This window comes from Anser brachyrhynchus, assembly GCF_964034855.1.
Source record: "Anser brachyrhynchus genome assembly, chromosome: 13".
Taxonomy (NCBI): Eukaryota; Metazoa; Chordata; class Aves; order Anseriformes; family Anatidae; genus Anser; species Anser brachyrhynchus.
This window is the reverse complement of record NC_137708.1, coordinates 12,358,351-12,378,657: the sequence shown is the minus strand read 5'-3', so window position 1 is coordinate 12,378,657 and position 20,307 is coordinate 12,358,351. Positions and strand designations below refer to the sequence as shown.

Sequence of the window (20,307 nt, the reverse complement as noted above, 5' to 3'; positions counted from 1 at the left end):
GTAGAAGCATTTAACAGCAGCAAGTTATAAAAGAGAGTTACATGTTTTGTATAGGTAAGCTCTTGTTCAACCCCTAACAAAAGAGAGAGCAAGAGTGAATACTCCACTTGAAGATAGCAGAAGGACAGAGGAACTGAGGGCTGTCATTCCAGTCTCTGTAATAAGTGCGTTAAACTCCTGTAGAAATCTCTAGAACCTATGTGTGGTGGGGATTATGCCTACCCTGTTATATTTGATGACAAAATTTCCGTTTATTATATTGCTGTTGAATTTGGCTCTTATTATGTATAATTTTTGATTTGGAAAAGTCGGAAATGTGCATCTATCTCCTGGGATTGTTGTGAATTCACTTTATATGGCTCTAAGATTTAAAAAGCTTCTTCAAAAACAGTTGCTAAATCAACTTTCTTTATTTTCCTGAACCTAACATCAAAATCTTTCAGCAGCAGAGATTTGCTGAGCAGCAGAGGAAGGTCTGCTGCTCTAAGGTGTCATATCTAGGATGCTCATTAACACTGCTAGTTTTTGCAGGTGTGGTGTGATTTCATTGTGAAGCTGTTCATAGCAAGAAGGAGAGAGAGGATAAAGTTATTCTCAGGCTGAGGAGTATGGCAGAACTGGTAGTCTTCTTCCATGGGACGGATGCAGGACTGGAAACCATTGGCTTGGCACATGCGGCATGGTTTAAAATTCTCTTTTCAGCCACAAACTCAGCGTTCCCCTTCCAAATCACTTTGTTGCTGGGAGGATTTTCAATTATATAAAAGCTTCCTATAATACATCACTGCTGTTCCAGTAAAGTCTTTAATCCTGCTCCTACTGAATTTACATGGACTTCAGTGATATAGTCTTACGTCAGAAGGGTGCAAATGGCTTATAATATCTTGGATGGATGCATTTCATCCTTTCTCAATAGAAAGGAGAAAAAAAGTAGATAAAGAGCTGATATTTTTAGAAGAGTTGTTCTTACAGCCTGAATTTTCTTTTATACTTAGCATGTCTTATAGTCAAAAGTGAAGGGTATCAAATAACAATGAGCAACATTAACAATGCATACTTTACTCTTCAATAGCTCTTTCTACCTGGGAGTCTCAAGCTAAATACTAGCTGATGGAATCTAATGAATTGTGAAAAATACATTCACCCTTTCTGCAAATAAGGGAATAATTCTACTATTAATATGACTTATTTATATGACTTTTAAAGATCTGTTTTAAGTTACTTGATTTCTCAGTTTGATATTCTTGCTATAGAAGGAAATGAATAACTTGCATTTTTGCACATTTACCAAATTTCCTTTTTTTTTTTTTTTTCTGTTTAATTTTTCCTAGGGGAATTATTTACCTTCCTTACAGTTCTTCTGGATAGTCTCAGAACTATGCAGTTATTCTGTGGATCATAGAATGGCTTGGGTTGGAAGGGACCTCAAAGATCATCTAGTTCCAACCCCCCTGCCAAGGCAAGGACACCACCCACTGGATCAGGTTGCTTAGGGCCTTATCTAACCTGGTCTTGAACACCTCCAGGGATGGGGCATCCACAACCTTCCTGGGCAACCTGTTCAGTGCCTCACCACCCTCTGAGTGAAGAATTTCCTCTCAACCTCCAATCTAAATCTCTCCCCTTTTAGTTTAAAACTATTCCCCCTCATCCTGTCAATATCTGATCGAGCAAAGAGTTCTTCTCCATCTTTTTTATAAATCCCCTTCAACTACTGAAAGTCCACAATGAGGTCACCTCGTAGACTTCTCTTCTGTAGGCTGAACAGCCCCAGCTCTCTCAGCTTTTCTTCATAGGAGAGGTGCTCCAGCCCCTTGATCATCTTTGTGGCCCTCCTCTGGACCACTCTAACAGCTCCACATCCTTCTTGCGCTGGGGGCTCCAGACCTGGATGCAGTACTCCAGGTGGGGCCTCAACAGGCCACAGTAGAGGCAGACAATCACCTCCCTCGACCTGCTGGCCACTCCTCTTTTAATGCAGCCCAGGATGCAGTTGGCCTTCTGGATTGCAAGCTCGCACTGCCAACTCATGTCGAGCTTTTCATCCATCAGAACCCCCAAGTCCTTCTCTGCAGGGCTGCTCTCAATGAGTTCTTCTCCCAGGGGAGGTTTAGGTTGGAAATTAGGAGACATTTCTTGTCAGAAAGAGTAGTCAGGCATTGGAACAGGTTGCCCAGAGAAGTGGTGGCATCACCTTCCCTGGGGGTGTTCAAGGAAAGGTTGGACCTGGCACTTAGGGACATGGTTTAGTGGGTGACATTGGTAGTAGGAGGATGGTTGGACCAGATGATCTTGGAGGTCTTTTCCAACCTTAATGATTCTGTGATTCTATGATTCATGTCTGGGATTGCCCCAGCCCAGGTGCAGCACCCTCTACTTAGACTTGTTGAACATCATTAGGTTCACATAGGCCCACTTCTTAAGCTTGTCCCTTTGGATGGCATCCCTTGCTTCTGCTGTATCAACCGTACCAATCATCTTGGTGTCACCTGCAAATTTGCTGAGGGTGCACTCGATCCCACTGTCTGTGTCATTGATAACGATATTAAACAGTACCGATCTGAAGACAGACCCCTGAGGTACACCACTTGTCACTGGCCTCCACTTGGACATAGAGCCATTGACCACCACTCTGGGTGCAACCTTCAAGGCAGCTCCTTATCCTCTGAATGGCCCACCCATCAAATCCGTATCTCTCTATTTGGAGACCAGGATGTCATGTGGGACCATGTCAAAGGCCTTGCAGAAGTCCATGTAGATGACATTGGTCAGTCTTCTTTTTTCAGCTGATGCAATCACTCTATCGTAGAAAGCCACAAGACTGGTCAGGCACGATTTACCCTTGGTGAAGCCATGCCGTCTCAGATTACCTCTTTGTCTTGCATGTGCCTCGACATCGCTTCCAGGAGGATCTTTTCCATGATCTTGCCAAGCATAGAGGTGAGGCTCACCGGTCTGTAGTTCCCCGGGTTCTCCTTTCTATCATTTTTAGAAATGGGAGTGACGCTTCCCTTTTTCCAGTCCAGGGACTTAGCCCGACTGCCATAACTTTTCAAATATGATGGAGAGAGGCTTGGCAACTACATCAACCAATTCCTTCAGGACCCTGGGATGCATGTCATCAGGTCCCACAGACTTTATAGAATCATAGAATATCCCGAGTTGGAACGGACTCATGAGGACAGAGTCCAACTCCTGGCTCCACACAGGTCTACACAAAAATTTGGACAATATGAGTAAGAGCATAGTCCAAACGCTTCTTAAGCTCCGACAGGCTTGATGCTGTGACTACATCCCTGGGGAGCCTGTTCCAGCACGCGACGTTGTAGAAGTAAAAACTTGTACGTGTTTAGTTTCACCATGTGGTCTCGAACCTGATCTTCACTTACAGTGACTAGGACTTCGCTCCCCCAGCCTCCATCTACAGCTTCAGGAAAATGAAAGACTTGGGAAGCCTGACTATCAGTGAAGACTGAGCTGTTGAGTACCTCAGCTTTAACCATGTCTGTTCACCAGTTCACCCTTCTCATCCATCGGAGGGGGGTACACTCTCCTTAGCCTTTCTTTTCTGAGCAATGTCTCCAGTTCTGCTCAGCTCCTTTGTCTCTATGGACAATGTTCCAGGCCATCTCAGCTACTAGGTCTTTAAATAGCTTGAAGTATGCTTTTTGGAAGTTTAGGGTCCTGATTTTCCTCTTTGCCAGGCCCGTACTCCTCAAGATCACAAACTCAACCAGGGCTTGGTCACTGCAGCCCAGACTGCCTCCAGTCCTAACCTCTTTAATAAGCTCTTCTGCGCTGGTGAGCACCATGTCAAGTAACACTTCTCCTCTGGTTGGATTGTCTAATACCTGGACCAGGAAGTTATCATCAGCACACTCTAAGAATCTTCCAGATTGTTTACAGCCTGCTGTGTAGTTTTCCCAGCAGACATCCAGGTGGTTGAAGTCCCCCATCGGGATGAGGGCGTGCGAGCACAACGCTTCTTGTAGTTGAAGCAAGAATGCCTCATCCACAGCCTCCCCTTGATCAGGCAGCCTGTAGTAGACCCCAACTACAAGATGTCCTTTATTGGTACGGTCTTTAACTCTTACCGACAAGCTCTCAACCTGTCTGTGGCTGTTTCTCAGACAACTCTTCACAATCAATCCCTTCTCTAATGTAGAGGGCAACAACCCCTCCCTTCCTTCCCTGTCTATTCTTTCTGAAGAGTTTGTGGCCCTCTATTCCAATATTCCAGTTATGTGATCCATCCCACCACATTTCCATGATAGCAATCAGGTCATATTTGTCTAATTGCACCATGGTTCCCAATTCTTCTTGCTTGTTTCCCATGCTGCATGCGTTGGTGTAGAGGCACTTCAGCTGGACAACTGATCGTATCACCCAGAACTCTTCCTAATTGCATTAGGATAGTTCACAAGTATTTCCTTGCCGTTACTTAGGGTAATAGTGTTCTCAGGTATGCTTTCTTCACTTAGAGGTGCATCCCCTTTCCCCACCACATCTAGTTTAAAGCCTTCCTGATAAGTCCAGACAGCTTACTGCACAGAACATTCTTGCCCCACCTGGACAGCTGTGCCTCATCCGGCGTCAGCATGCCCGCTTCCTCAAAAACGCATCCAAGGTCATAGAACCCAAAACCTTGGGCACGGCACCAGCCTCTCAGCCAATCATTCACACGGCCCCTTTGTCTCCTTCTTCCTTGATCCCAGCCACCAAATGGGAGCACAGAGGAGAACACTATTTGTGCTCCCGATCCCTTCAATATCTTTCCAAGGGACATTAAATCCTTTTTAATATTTTGGAGTTTCCTTGTTACAACATTGTTTGATCCTACTTGGAAAAGTGGTAGTCTTTGGGACCCACCAGACTTGTTAGCTTCTTCGAAATCATGAATAAGGGCCCCAGGCAGGCAGCAAACCTCTCTGGAGAGATTGTCTGGACGGCAAATGGGAGCCTTGGGAGCTCCTCAGAGAGGAGTCTCCAATGACTAACACCCTTCGTGCCTTCTTTTTGGCACTCGTTTTGATGCCGTTGGGAGACTGGGCCAATTTTGTGTGGTCGGCCATTCTGAGTTCCTTGTGGTTGCTCTTTCTGAGGTCTTTACTGGTTCTCCCAGAGTTTCCTCTCTCCTGCCTTAGAACCTCGTATCTATTGTCCACGGACACTTTAAGGACAGAGGGGAGACTCCTCCTCTGTCTCCGATCAGAGATGAGGGTCCACTCTCCCTCATCCTGTGAGTCTTTCAAATGAGCTTGTTTTGGGCTGCAAGCTTGTTTCACTACCCCTTGCCTGGACTTAAGGCAGGGCTGCTGCTCAGCCTGTGCCAATGTATAATAATACTATTTATCAGTCTCCTGCTCAGATTCCCTAATGCTATGCTGCCTGGTGAGCTTCTCTCGCAACTGAGCCACCTGTTTGAAGAGCTCATCCAGCTGGGCACACTTGAACCCACGCCACCCTCCTCTGCCTTCAGGCCCCAGGGGGGCTTCCAGAGACTGAAGCTCCCCAGAACTGAGGGTCTGGGCCCCTCTTTCGATCCTCGGGAGGTCTGTTCATATGGAGGCATCTGCCCGGGGAGGCTGCGCCCACCCCCGTCTGGGTTTCAGCCGCAGACCGGCAGGTTCGGCAGGCGGACACCATTTCTTCAGGAGGCCGTCCCCGAACGCAAGCATAAACATGACCAGCCCTGCTCGCCCTGCCTGCGCCTTTGTACTACAGATGGGGGCGCTCCTGGCTCTCCCCAAGCCTCGTCAGCCGCCCCCGCGAGGTTCTGCCGGGTCCTCGCGGCCCCCTCGAGTGGCCTCGAGGCAGGAGAACTCCTGCCCCCTCAGAACGCGTCTGCCCCCGAGCCGATCGCCTCAGCGAGTGACTGCAAAATGGCGGCCACGCCCCAGTAAAATGGCCGCCGGGGAAGAACTGCCCAATTTGATCAGGTGGTACGTGAATGTGTTCTTTATGTGGTGCCAACATTAATGCATTAAGAGAGGTAGTTATTGGTGGTTTAGTTTTATTTATAAAAAAACAGGAGGGAAGTATGGGCAGGCAAGGGTTGATCTAAAGCAAGAGTGCAGCCTGCATTGTCTGTCTCCTTAGCATAAAACAGAGGAGTAAAATAAGCATTTTTATTATTACAGAGAGCAAGTAATAAAAAAATGATTATTTACTTGCTATAGAAAGTAATATCCATGGTCTTCCAAACAAAGATTAATGGTGTGGAATCAGTGAGTGAGCTGTTAAAAAGACCAGTAAGGAAAATCTTCGTTTTATGCCTTGCATTACACATCTAGTCAGAGGCGGGTGGAGGCAAGGCTATTTTGAGGGTGGTCTAGACGTCCTCAGCTAATTGATCATTTATCTTTCCTTGACTCATACAAGAGGGGTGATTAGAAGTCATACAGTGCAAACTGCTATGGCTGCAGGAACACCTTTTTCCTCATATGAGCGTCTTGGAAAGGCTGCAGCTGCTCAGAGACTTGCGTTTCACCTCATGAGCTGGGACAGCAGCCTCAGGGAAACAGGAGGTTGCGTGTGCTTTTCTGATCAGTGTTCCTTAATACCTGAGGCACTTATCTGGGCATATGTGATTTGTGACAACATACAAGCATTATTTTCAATAATTCTTGTTTGCATTTCTGGAGTAAAGTGGGTGTTTAGGAATGTCTTACAAAACTGCTCAGAGCTTGAGAAACAAGGGAGCATTAGTTAATTAAAAATCCTTTGTATTTATTTTGACTGGCTGCCCAAGAGTTCATGGTTCATCTCAACTTTTAGACACCAGCAAGCCTTTAAAAATGCTGCTTTTTCTTCCCAAGCGTTTTCATTTACAAAAGGACATGTAAAAAGATGGAGTGATTTGTCTCAGTAATAGCAAAGTGAGGTCACTGTCTATAAGTAGAGACTGGTATGATAGGCCGCTGATCATTAGACAATGGTTGGCTAAGCAGAATCGCTTTATCATTTGCTAGATACAGCAACTGTGTGTGGCTGGCACTGCCTCAGAGTTATCACTGTGAAGACTGGCAGCATTCGGTGGAATCTTGCTCGCTATTCAGTACAAAACCACTTCCAGTACCTCCACGGTAGTAACTCCAGAGGACTTTCTCCCTCTCCTGTATATGAGATGTGCAAGTCTGTGTGAGATATGTAAGACTGTCCGTCTTAAGAATGCTAGATCTTTACCTTTGTGTAAATACATCCAAACATTACTTACAATAAACAGAGAGGATATAATTTTCCTGTTATTTTGATGTGTTGCCACTGAAGAATGTCTGCTACAAAACCTCATTTGTGGATAGGGTATTTGTGTTTTAAAGGGACTACAAATCTTGAGTCACATGCCTGAAAAAAAGTATTGTCTGTAGCTAGGTTAGGAGTGAGATGAGTACCTACATGTTAGGGATCTATGTGGCATTTTGGGATTAACCAGGTGTTCCTGGAAAAACGGATATCACGGGAGAAGTCTGGGCACAGAGAACGTGGTACAGCATTATCTGAGCCAGGTGTCTTCAAGGGAAGTGGGTGGAGGAGATTTAGGACACAGGGAGCCCTGAGAATTTGTGGCTGAGGCATGAAGGAAAAAGGTGTAGGGAACTGCATGCCATTAACTGGATGCCCTACTCATAAGAATTATTTTATATAAAAGAAGATTTGTTTCTTCTGTCCCTTGACTTCTCCTTACAAGAGCAACACCTTACCCTTAAAGCACAGGCAATTCACGTTTCTACAAAAGATTTGAAGGTCCATATAGTTACGACTTGAAAATAGAAAGTAAAAACTGCTTTGGAGGTTTCATCTATTTCCTGTTCAGTAGGACTTTCATTTCTTAATTTAACTCAGGGAGAAGTCTTAACTAACTCGCAAAGACATAAATGGCATGCAGACAATGACAATTTGCTGATGTGGGTGAGATGAATCAACTTGTGGTGGGGCTGATTTCTCCTGTTAACTATAAAAAGAACATAGATGATTTAACTAGACAAGACACCTCATGCTTAGGTAGCTACAAGTTAAATGACACAAATTCCACGTGAATGACAAAACCAAACAGAAAAAAAAAAAAATATTATACAGAACTGTCTGTGGAAGCAATAATGCCTACAGTTCATCTGCTAAAGGACACTTTCGTAATATCACTGGTGCCTTATTCTCTTGCTGCACTGGACTAGAGAATACAGTACTGCTCTGCTTGGTATAGATATTGTCTTTGTTTACTGGACATTTAAAGGCTAGATCAGTGCACAATTTTTAAAAACAAGCTAACTACTGATTCTGAGGGAGCAGCTTTACTTAAAAATTGATGGTCCTATGTGACCCACTTTATTCCAAGGGCAGTGATAATGCAGTGTTCTTTCTGTCACCTGTGCTATCAGAAAGCAATTGGAGCCAGAGACAGTTAATAAAGAAGACAGGACTCATCTGTTCTTCAATTTTGAGGTCCTCAGGGAGTCCCATCATCGTAAGTCTCCTATTCAGAGTGGTCCTGTACATAAATTTGGGACACATAAAAATTAATCTCAGGCTAGAAACAAAAGGCTAGTTCTGAGGCATTCCCTGTCATTTCTACCTTTTTTGTTGCTCCGTTTTAAAATAGGTTGATTTGTGAACATTATGTTATTTATAGAAGAGGAAACAAAGCCCACTGGAATACAGTACCATGCATTTGCCTGTTTGCCTATTATAAGAGGAGGAAGAATAGATTATTTAAAGTGGTCCCCAATGTTTGCCATCCTATGGGAAACAATACTAAGTGAATAACATGGCACTGACAAGGGATTTTCCTCCCCAGGGGCTGGAACTGCAATCAGAATAATGTGTGTTCACCCACTAGAGCTTCACCCTGTGATTCCTACCAGTATCTTCAAATGCAGCAGCAAAGGGGGAGTCTCATTTGTTTGGCCAGTCAGGCCCCTTAGAAGGAAGGCAGTGCCAGATTTTGCCTCCCATGTTTATATGTACTCTGTGAACAGCGTGACTGATTTCAGTGGATAAATTTGGGAGAACTCCAACTCAGCATGAGTAATGATGAAAAAAATAGTCTTTGGAAACTGTAGGAAGCTTCTGATCTGTGTTTTTTTTTCTTTTTTCTTTTCTTTTTTCCTATCTGGTGGCATCTGTACCTGTTGTCAGGCAGAGCAGCAACACATACTATTCAAGGCACTGTAGTCTGTGATGCCTGTTCTTATTTTAGCAGCTTTACCACTGGATTCCTGTTTGGCCTCCAACACCAAATACTTCCTCTTATATAACCATTTTAACATTTATCTTCCTCCGTGCCCTTGTTACCTGAAGACATCTTACCTATATTTTAAGTTTTCTTTAATAATAATGACAGATTAGTTCAACGAGTTTAGGAGATTAGGGGCATCCCCTTAGTGTTCCCTCTGGAGGAGATAGCTGGAGAGTTGTGGGTGCTGTCAGCTGAAACACAGAGCACTCCAGAACGAATTCCTTAGCCCTAGGATTTCTACCAGCCTATTTCATTTATTATCAAATTAGCCAAGTTTAAGAGAATGTAGACAGCTTTGGAAGACATTGCCCAGAGCAACCGCCGGAAATTGTATGCCCTGCAGGCAGTTCCTGGGGAAGCAAAAAGGCCAGATCCATGCTGTCTGCTTTGGTTACACCAAAGCACACCACAACCTGACTTGAGGGTGTGGGATGGCATGTTGTGCTGGGGGGGAGCCTTCCTCTACATGTGAGCAAGGGGTCCCTCCTAGGAGGACAATGCTTACATTCCTGGTGGCCATAACCTTCGCTTTATGGCCGTACTTCTGTGTCTTTGTTGCTGTTCCACTTCTGTCCCTTACTTCCCTTTGAAGAAGTAGCCTGGCCCTTACCCAGCCTGACTTTTCAGCTTAGAGGCAGCAAAATTAAATTTATCAATTCAACTAATTCAATTAATAAACAAAATTAAACAGATCAGAGAAACAGCTTTGCAATCAACATTGCAATCTGTATTGCTACACAGAGTTACTTGAGCTAAGGGTATAGCCCTTGTTCTTTCCACATTCATATTTTATTAATTTGGAAGAAACTTATGGGTATTATTAAATTGGAATCTCATATAATGGCAAGTATTCTGGGATATGTTAGTCAGAAGTCTCAAGATGCTGGCAAGTCTTGCAAAGTTTTGTTAATTTTGCTCAAAGCTTTCACAGCTTTCACTGTGGCTTTTTCACAAAGCTAAACTTAGAGGATTAACACCGCTTTCCTCGTGGTGCTCTGTTTACCAAGGGAATGGTGGTCACAGGGAGAAAAGTGGACAACTTCAGACTTTTCATGTCAGTGCTGCTTACAGAACAAATATCCATTGGCAGGGTAAGAGCCCGAAGAAGAAGAAAAGAAGCTTTCTACCTATTGTGCAATAAATCAAAAGGTTCCAGTGAATTTCTTTGAGTGTTAGCAAAACTGTTTAATCTAGGATTTCAAAGGGTGATCAAAACTATTTTCAATTATTCCTGACTTGCACTTGTATCATTCCAGAGCGAGACGAGTCTTTTCCCTAGTACATTCCTTTATTTAAAGGCGATGAAGAGAAAGAAGTGAATTTCGAAGATCAGAATCCCAGTGTGTGGGAAATATGACTTCAGTTCTTCAGTTCTTCCTCTGGAAAGTCTGAATAAGACCAAGTAATTACAAGTTGTTCACTAATAAAAAGGAGAGGATAAATGAAACAATAACAGAACATTTTCAGAAATTGGATTTTTGTTATCTGTATTAATACAGAAAGCTTATCTACTGTGAAAAGAGCAAGCCTGATTCTAATATGGCATAAATATTTACATGATAATAAGGTTATATATGTTAGATGAAGACAATGTGTTGTTCGCAAAGAAGGAACAGCTGTAGCCATCCTTGGGAAAAACATGACTTTCTGAGTGTGACTTTGTGCATGTCCCAAGACTTTTCAGCTAGTTTTATTTCATTACTTTTTTTTCCTTTTCCTTTTTTTTTTTGTTTTGTTTTGTTTTTTGAATGTACATTTGCAGTTATGAGTGCAGTTGCTATTGATTACAGTTTGGACTCATGTCCAAACTTTGAAGGGGACAGAATGGGTATGGTAGAGTAGTTTGCAAGTACCAAATAAAGAACACAAAGATCATAGGATCATAGAAACATTAAGGTTGGAAAAGACCTTCAAGATTTAGTGGGTGACCTATCAATGTCACCCACTAAACCATATCCCTAACCAGGTTCAACCTTTTCCTTCAACAGCCCCAGGGATGGTGACGCCACCACCTCCCTGGGCAACCTATTCCAATGCCTGACTACTCTTTCTGAGAAGAAATTTCTCCTAATTTCCAACGTAAACCTCCCCTGGCAAAACTTGAGGCCATTCCGTGTAGTCCTGTCATTGGTTATCTATGAGAAGAGGATGACCCCAGCTCCCCACACCTTCCTTTCAGGTAGTTGTAGAGAGCAATAAGGTCTCCCCTGAGCATCCTCTTCTCCAGACTGAACAGCCCCAGTTCCCTCAGCCGTTCCTCATAGGACTTGTGTTCCAGGCCCTTCACCAGCTTCATAGCCCTTCTCTGGACACGCTCCAGGGCCTCAATGTCCTTCTTGTAGTGAGGGGCCCAAAGCTGAACACAGTACTTGAGGTGTGGCCTCACCAGAGCCTAGTACAGGGGGATGATCACCTCCCTGGTCCTGCTGGCTACACTATTCCTGATCCAAGCCAGGATGCCATTGGCCTTCTTGGCCACCTGGGCACACTGCTGGCTCATGTTCAGGCGAGCATCAGTCAGCACCCCCAGATCCTTTTTCTCTGCACAGCTTTTGAGCCCCTCTTCCCCCAGCCTGTAGCGCTGCATGGGGTTGTTGTGGCCAAAGTGCAGGACCCGGCACTTAGCCACATTGAACCTCATCCCATTGGCCTCTGCCCATCGGCCCATCCTGCCCAGATCTATCTCAGTATTTTGTACTACTAATTGTTTTCATAAATCACCAAATGCCTAAATATAGCAACTAGTTTTAGAGCACAAATTATTTGTTTGCATCCCCAAAAGAACTATGTGTGAACTTCGATTTTTTTTTTTAGATCTAACTAAAAATTCCAAAACAGCAGCACGTTGTATTCATTTTAAAATAGTGAAATTAAAGTGAACAACTTAGTGCATTACTTATAGTGCTGATTCATTATCAGTATAACTGTTGATTGCTTAGGTTAAGAGGTCTACAAAATAAAGTGGCTTTATCCTCAGCTTTTATAAACCATTACAGGGATGTTTATGGAGCTAAACACTGTTTGCAGTAGGTGAGGAGCTATATACCCTAATTTAAATAATAACATTATTTTTAGGGTAGCAAAGTTAACACTTAAAATCTCTAAGATGAATACATTAAAAGGATGATGGAATGTTTGTAGATTTTTCCCAAAACTTACAGAGAAAATGTCTTTTGAAGGACCGTTTGAAGTACTGCTTCTGATGTACTTCTACTGGTCCATGACAGATGGTTTATGGAACACCTGAACTGGTAGAAATATTTTGTGCTGTTCACTGTATTTTAAGTTTTATACAAATGGTCTCTAAACATCTACTGATTATCTGTAAGTCTGCATTGGATCAGAGAACTTACCATGGCCAGCCAAAAAAACACCACGTTGTAATTTAAAGTGTAGAAACTTAAGAGCAATTGCTCGCATGTCCCATTTCAACAATTAGCAAGAAAAGTGAGAGCCTCAGTTTTACCAGCCTAAAATTTGGATGGTCACACAATCTAAACCTAAACCTGAGTAACATTTCTAGCCAGTGAATGAAATTTAATAAATTAATCAAAAGCCAATTTAAAGATGAGGCTGAAATTGTTACTCCATTGCATTGAATGGATATAATGCCACAGATTCTAGTAGTACCTAGTCATAGATTTACAAATCAGCTCTCTGTTGTGTGGAAGCATCCTCAGATTGCTATGCATGACTTGTCCACATATATTATGGATGACCGTCTGTGGAAGATGGTACTCTTTCCTGCTGGAAAGCCCAATACAAGTAGTTGGGTTTTCTAGTCTGTAGCTGGGCTCTAATATTGAAAACATTCCATCATCCTACATTCAAAGGGCAATTATTACAATAACTACGGGATACAAAAAATGAGAGGTTACAGACTACAGGGAAGAGAGATAAAAAGAAAGTTGAATGAATTTCTTTCTTTCCCCAGAGTGCCAAGTTCCTATTTCAGCAGCTGTCTGCCATTCAGAGCCTCTTTTGGCTCACTTGCTAGCGTAAAATGTCTGCAGTAGCCAAACCGATTTCATGTAGAAAAAAAAGTGAATCAAAAATAAATGGTATGTTAAGAACTATTGCTGAAATGATGCTGTTGAGCAGAAACACAGATAATGTGATTCAGCTCACGTGACCTGTGGGAAAATTTAGGAGATGGGGTGCTGTGCATTTTCAAAAGCTTAAAAACAAACTGTAGCTTTTTTTTCATTTCATTCCATGTATGTCATCTCTTTTTCCTGTAAAAAGTAATGTTCACGGTCTCTTTTTAACTGCAAAAACAGAAAACCAAACTAAATCTGAAATGCATACATCACATTCTTAGATAAGAATAACATATGCTGAAGAAAAGCAGTAGGCTATTACTGTATTTGGATGAAGCTACAAAGCCATAAGCACTGGCTTTGAAAAACTATTACACTGAGCATTCATCAGTAAATCTCACTAGATTAAGGCAAGAAGTATCATCCTACTCATTTAATGATGCAGAAATTAAAGCATGGGGACACAGGTATGCCTTGTTCAAGGTCACTGGCAGAACTAAAAGGAGAGCATTAATTTCTAAATTCTCAGCCAATGAGTAGGCCCACTGCTTCCCTATCTAGAGAAAACAAATAATACAATAGGATGAAAAAAGTCCACGGTAGCTCAATTTTAGGCATTCACTATGAATTGTCTGTTAGACTCTGCAACTAGGAAATTATTCCCACACATTATGTGGAGAACAACAAGAAGTTATGGAAAACATAAGTCACCAGCTAAGAAATTTGTAAGCAGTGCATTATGGAAAAGGAGACCACATAAATAAATAAGAATTAGCCACTAAGTTCTGGTAAGTGGCTTATGAGTTAGACGGGATGGTAAATATGGTCTGAGAAAACACAAACTGAAAACTACACTGCTAGTTAAAGTGTGAATTAGAGCATTACACATTTCTCCCCCTATTATTGTCTATTCACATGAGCCATGCTTAGGTCTGAGTTGCAGTAAATCTGGTATAACTTTAAGGCTAGGATTTCTCAGCTGTCCAAGAGAATTGTCTGTTCCGTTCCCTTAGCCATTAGCAAATGTGTTTACTGTTTCCCTTCAGAAGTTCCACAACAAATAGGCATTTGCATTAACCTGTTTGAATCATCAGTGCTTAAGTTTGCAGCTTTATGGTAGTTCCTTTTTAAAATCTTTACTCCCCTCTGCATGCCCTTCTTGCATAAAAAGAACCTACACAATCACACAACAGTGTGGTTAGATTTCCTTTTGATTTACTAATAAACATAATAAGACCCTCTGAAACCTTTGGAAAAAAGCACAGAAAATCTGAAAGGCTTTTCCTGACCTCTCACCCCCTCTTTTTTTTCTATTGTGAGCAAGCATATTAGCTGGATATTTTAAGGTTTTCCATAGATATTTATTAGTGTGTATGAGTTTCAAGCTGGAATACATCTGAAGAGTTTAGCATAGCACAGCAGATGTGATGAAAGCAGTAAAGCTTAGGTAAAGCTTTGCTCACTTGAGTGGATCACTGAGTTTCTGAAACTCTTCTGAGTGGCTCAAGTCCCAGCTGCCTTGGTACTGAGGAACATGCCTTCTTGTGAAACAAAATAAAGAAAAACAGAAAAAAATATTTCACTTGTCCTGCATAATAAGAATACAGTGAGGAACACTCAAGTTTTAAAATTTAGCAGAGATACAATAAACTTGAGCTTCCAAACAAAACCTCATGCTCCCAGGAGCCAGTGAGGTGATGGCAGTTAAGATGTTGGCCACACTGTGAGCCAAAAGGTCACATCTTGGAGTACTCGAACTACTAAAAACCTGATACTAGGCATAAACTGGGAGTATGATGACTTCAGATTTATGTGAATGACAGTTCAGTCTGGAAAAATCACAGATGGCATGTAACGTGATGGTGAGAGAAGAAAAGTGTTTTTCTCTCTCTTCTCCCACTCCCACTTAAGTGACTGCCTGTAGTAGGTGAGATTCTTGTCACTGGTGCCAATCCCAGGGGACTTCACTTGAGGCCACTCAGGTGTAAAGTGAACAAAGGTACTCTGCATTTACACCTGAATCACTCAGATTGCACTGTAGCCTGAAACCTTTAAAAGCCTGTGACAATCTCACTTCAGTATTATATTGTTTGTTCTTTTGTGATTAGAACAGAATTTATGTAGTTACTGCTTTTTCACAGTTCTCAATTTTTCATTTGGATTTTAACTGTCCAGGTAAGACACTCACATGGAGCAAGTCAGTAACAAATACTTGGAGAGATGAAAAAAGTTTATAATGTGGGAAAAATCTGCTTCAACTCCAACTCCTCTGCCTCTCAAGAAAAAAAAAAAAGTCTTAAAATACACTCTATCATATTATCAGTGATTTCAAGGGGATTTTTTTCTAAGCTTTTGTATAGAAATAGCTCTTATCTCAAGAGGAGATAACTGCAACAGGTTTCTATATACATTAGCTGTGCCTTTTCCAATGCAGACAGCATTCTTAAAATGGCTGTATTGCCTCCTACACAGAAGATAATTGGTGCCTAACACTTCTGGCTCTCGGGAGCAATTCATGTGGAGGGTGAGAAAAGAAGATACAAGAAATCTGTGTTGCTAAGACGCAAATCTATACTTGTTCTGTCGCCATAAAGAACCCTGACGTCGTATTGCAGACACGTGTTGTTGGTGCAATTGCTGTTACACTGCAAATACTAACGCAAATTCTCTGAGTTTCTAAATGGTAGTGCTAGCTTCCATTTTAAAATCAGCAACAAGTTGTGTGTTGCTCTTGTTCTACCTAGCCACATATATTGGCTTGAACAGCTGAAATGTCAGTTTTTGCAAAGGTCCTTAGAAATAATAATAATTAAAAAAAGACATTATTAACACAGATAGTTAATTCATTGTATTTTTAAAAATACAGATAAAAAAAGATTTGGCAATATTGCAACTAGCTTTACTCTTCCAAACTTCCCACTGATCACTTTTTCAAGCACAGTGTGTAACCAGTGGTAACTTAGATACATGCATAAATAGGGTAACAAGTAGAGATGAGAACCAGATTCTAAATGAACACTTTAGTACCTGAACATCTTTAAAGATAAAGGAGGTGCATCTGGCACCTAATTTCATCCTTCTAAATCTTTAATATTACGCAACAAAAGCTGATGCTGTACTCAAATGGGGGCCCTCCATGTTTATGATCTCAGGAAGAAAACTGAATTTTGATGTCTTGTTTTTCAGACTTCACTCTCACTTGAGTCTGTTTGGTCTTTAGAATGATTGCATCTCCAATTGCGGCTCCAACATTTCTTTCATTCAAAACAATCTATTCATCTGTATTCATAAACATGTCAATCTATGGTTTCAAAAAAATCCAACCAACCCTCCAACAAGAAGAAACAACAAAAACTTCTCATTAATCCTCCTCCCTCATTAGCTAGGATTAAAAACCTTAGTCAAAATGATTGGCCTTGTGCCCAGAAAAGCGATGAGATCAATAATCCAAACAGACTTAATGATCCTCTTACAAAAGAATAACTTCTGGACTTCTCCTGCAGAATACTTTGAAAAAATGAAGGGAAAAATACAAGAAATGTCACATCATCTGCATAAGTTAATTTATCTGTTGGTTTGGGAGTTCTACAGTTTGGGGAGGGAACTCTGGGAAACAGTTTATTTTCTCCATTAAATGACATTTACTGTCTGCAACAACAGTAATATGAAAAATCACAAACTGTATCAGTGATTAGCCTGTAAGAAGTTTCATTAACATTTCCAGTATCTCATTTCACTCATGAGCAGTTTAAAATTATGGCATTTGTATCCCTATATAAGAAGATTTTTATTTAGGCAATTTAACTTGCTGGTACCCTCATTTTGACACTACTAATTACAGCTTCTAACTTTTCTTAAGTTTGATTTTCATTTTACACATTCAACTGTTGATGGGCAGAAAACCAAACAAACCCTACTGTACAGTTCTCTACCAGTACAAGAATGTGTTGTAAAAAGTCAGTGCCTTTGACTGAAGCAGTCCATAAACTACACTGGGAACGTTTTTCTCATAGACAGAATAGAAATGTCTTAGGGTAAAGACTGGCAGGTAACCAGCAGAGCACAAATATCGTACATGGAAATGCTAGAAATGATCAGGCTGGGCTTACTGAAGCTATGAAGGAATTAGCGATCTAACCAGTGCTCATCAGGTATACTCGCTACAGTTACAGGAAAAAAAGCAGGCATATCTGGAACTTAGTTCATGCCATATATTTTGGAATGGAAGAAGTCACCTTTGTGTGGCCTGTTTTTTGCTAGTGACTCTAGAGACCCACAATGAGTTTTAGTCTTTAATTTTAATAGCTAAAGGAAGAGGTAAGTGCTGAGCTCTCAGCAGAGCAGGGATATTCAGTTCCTTCAACGCTGAAATAGGTCCTCTACAGCTAGCTTAGGAAGAAAAGGAAAGAGCCCAGGGGGACAGATTTGAGGGGAGAGGCGGGAGCACTACATGGTGGGAGCTTGGGAAGTACAGAAATTGGAGGTGAGGTAAGAACTAAGCAAATGCTGGAACCTGAGAGGATGAAATCTGATTGAAGAGCGAGACTGATAAAAGGAGAACTACCAAGGGGCATTTGGAGTGGCTCTGCAGCAGACTTGAGAAAAGGTAGAAAATGCAGACCCTTTTGCAAAGAGCAGCATTTGTTTTGTCAGAATTTGTGTGTCATCCTCCGGCTGTGCTCTACTGCTAGCAAAACCACGGGTTTGTCTGAGGAGACAGATGTCTGCCTAGGAAACACAGGGCAATTTGGGCACAGGTAGTGTAAGGTTAGCATCTCTCCCCATTTTGCTGTTGAAGTTACTTATTGAAATCCAATTTCTAAGATCATATTTTGCCAAACTTCATGGCTACGCAGAAAAACAACCTTCCCCAAAACAAATTCATGCATTGGAAGTGTACTGTCCTTTATTTGCACTGGAGATAACTGTATATTTTTAATACTGTTTCTATCTGTACTGTTATTGTTTCTGTAAAGGTCATTATATCTACTCTCACAAATGAAAAATTAGGAAGAAAAAAATATCTGTATCCCATTTTCCTGGGCAAAAAAAAATATTTCACTAACGTGGTTACATAATGTTGACAGCTTAAATCTTGAATCTCTGAAGGAATTTTTTTTTCAGACTCATTATCAAGCCATTAGTCAGACAAACAGCATTCCCCTAACAAGCAGTGGCTTCCAGGGCTGCACAGCTAAAGAAACGTAGAGACCTTCTACACTGAAGCTGCCAACACGCTTTCCCTGTTAAACAAATCTCTTTAAGTGTAACTGAAAAAAAAAATCTCTCTCTCTCTCACCTATACACACTATGAAAAGAATTGTTTAATAGATGTCAGCTGGAGGGTATAAAAACGAACATAAAAGATCCACAGCTATAATGATTTTTAAGTTGGTACTGGTGATGCAAACTAAAATCCAGTCACTAAATAAATTCCACTATGAAAGCTAAGGCAATATAAAGCAACAGCAACCTCTAAAATATTGCTATGCTACCAAAGAAAGCATGAAAGACAGCCTGACACTCAAACAGTAAAAGTAAATAAGAGAAAGTCACTAAAAGAATCCAGTACCTCTGTCTGTTGTTTGTGAACACTTTACAATTGAAAAATAATTTTTGTAGGAAAAAATAGCGTTTTTCTGAGAAAAAAAGATGTAATTTGTTCTGGTTTTCTAGACAATAATAGATAATATCCTAGCTGCTAGAGTGCTGGATATAACACAGTACTTGTTTTGCAGACAATACTAAAATCAAGCCTGGAAAGAGTTAATAACTTTAAAATGAGACATACTTTTTGTGGGGTTTCAGCAATAAACGCTTTTAAGCACCCAGGAAAAGGAGCAATAATAGGACAGTCACTACTGGAAGATTTCAGACAAATACCTCACTCAAAGATGGATGCTATTCCGGTCAAATGTTCCAAGTTCAACTAAAGTGATACCATTTCGCCTCCTTCTTGAAGTGAGACCATTTTGAAGACTGATTATTCAGTAGTTCATTGTGGCACTCCAGTTTTAAACCTGATCTAATGAACAGACATAGATGCTATGGACTCAAAACATAAAGAATCGACATGTTAGCATAGTAGTGTACTCAGATGTCACATCAATCATTAGAAGACAGTTTACTGAATGACTCAGATATCTGGCAATACACATGCAAAGTCTCTTTAGCTTTAAAATATAAAGTGACTTCCTATTGCCAAAGTCCTGATTAGAACAACATTGATTGTAGTCATTTATAGCTCAAATGCTATTGCTGAAAATTTCTCAGAGTTGTAGATACTGTATTACTAACTATAGTAAAGCTCTAAAAATCAGTCAGCAGAGGCCACTTCAATCTCTGCATGATAATAAAGGATTATTATGTGCAGTAACCTATTTATGAAAAGGAAACAGTGTGCTTCTTTCAGACTCCATCAATTGCTTTAATAAGGAATTGAAAAGCCTGGCCTACTTTATATGCAGATCACCATCCCAGTTGCATAAGGATTTACAATAGACAAAACAAAACTGGTTTTGTTGTAAATAAGGGCTGTTTGTTAAAATCACACAATAATGTTTGCATCTAAAAATTATTTAGAAGCTAATAAGGCTCAATAAAGTTTGACTTGTTAATAAAAATGGTTTCGATATTCTCCAGGAAGAAAATGCAAATTGAAGTTGATAAGGTAAATCTTGAAGTAAAACAGGCCTGAGTTAATGGGAAGGGAGAATACATATTGCGTATGTTCACTGATGAGCGTACGAAAACTCACGTTGAGTGAATTCAGTTAGCTTAGAACATTTGACAAAACTTAAGATAATGGACTTAATAGAAAGTTTCCTCTAGTAGACTAGAATCGCTGCATTATTACTGTTGCTTTACAGACAGAGAACTTGACATAGTTCAGGCTACTGAAAGTTAGTATGATGCACAAAGCGATCTCTGCTACCTTCATTTGGAGGACTTGAAAAGACCTTGGTTCAAATTTTACTTTTGGCGTTGGTTCATTTGCCTGTATGTTAACAAAAGTAATGAGGTGTGGGATGACCC

General features: G+C 41.1%; 1 protein-coding gene and 1 long non-coding RNA gene across 48 annotated transcripts in view; both read left to right on the top strand.

The window, feature by feature from the left end:
* Positions 1-509: 509 nt before the first annotated feature.
* Positions 510-20,307, top strand: part of LOC308176931 (uncharacterized protein) — a 112,037-nt gene continuing 92,239 nt past the window's right edge. For 17 of the 47 annotated variants that reach the window (XM_080553385.1, XM_080553423.1, XM_080553424.1 and 14 more), the window contains exon 1: positions 510-5,939. In XM_080553385.1, coding sequence (XP_080409511.1) covers positions 5,563-5,939 — 377 coding nt within the window. In that variant the 5' untranslated portion in view covers positions 510-5,562. The remainder of the gene's footprint in view (positions 5,940-20,307) is intronic. The other 30 variants (XM_080553400.1, XM_080553398.1, XM_080553399.1 and 27 more) reach the window with 4 other exon arrangements.
* LOC308176934 lies at positions 5,950-20,105 on the top strand. The gene is made up of 2 exons (XR_013938744.1): positions 5,950-8,461; positions 10,489-20,105. It is a non-coding gene; the product is annotated as an uncharacterized lncRNA (long non-coding RNA).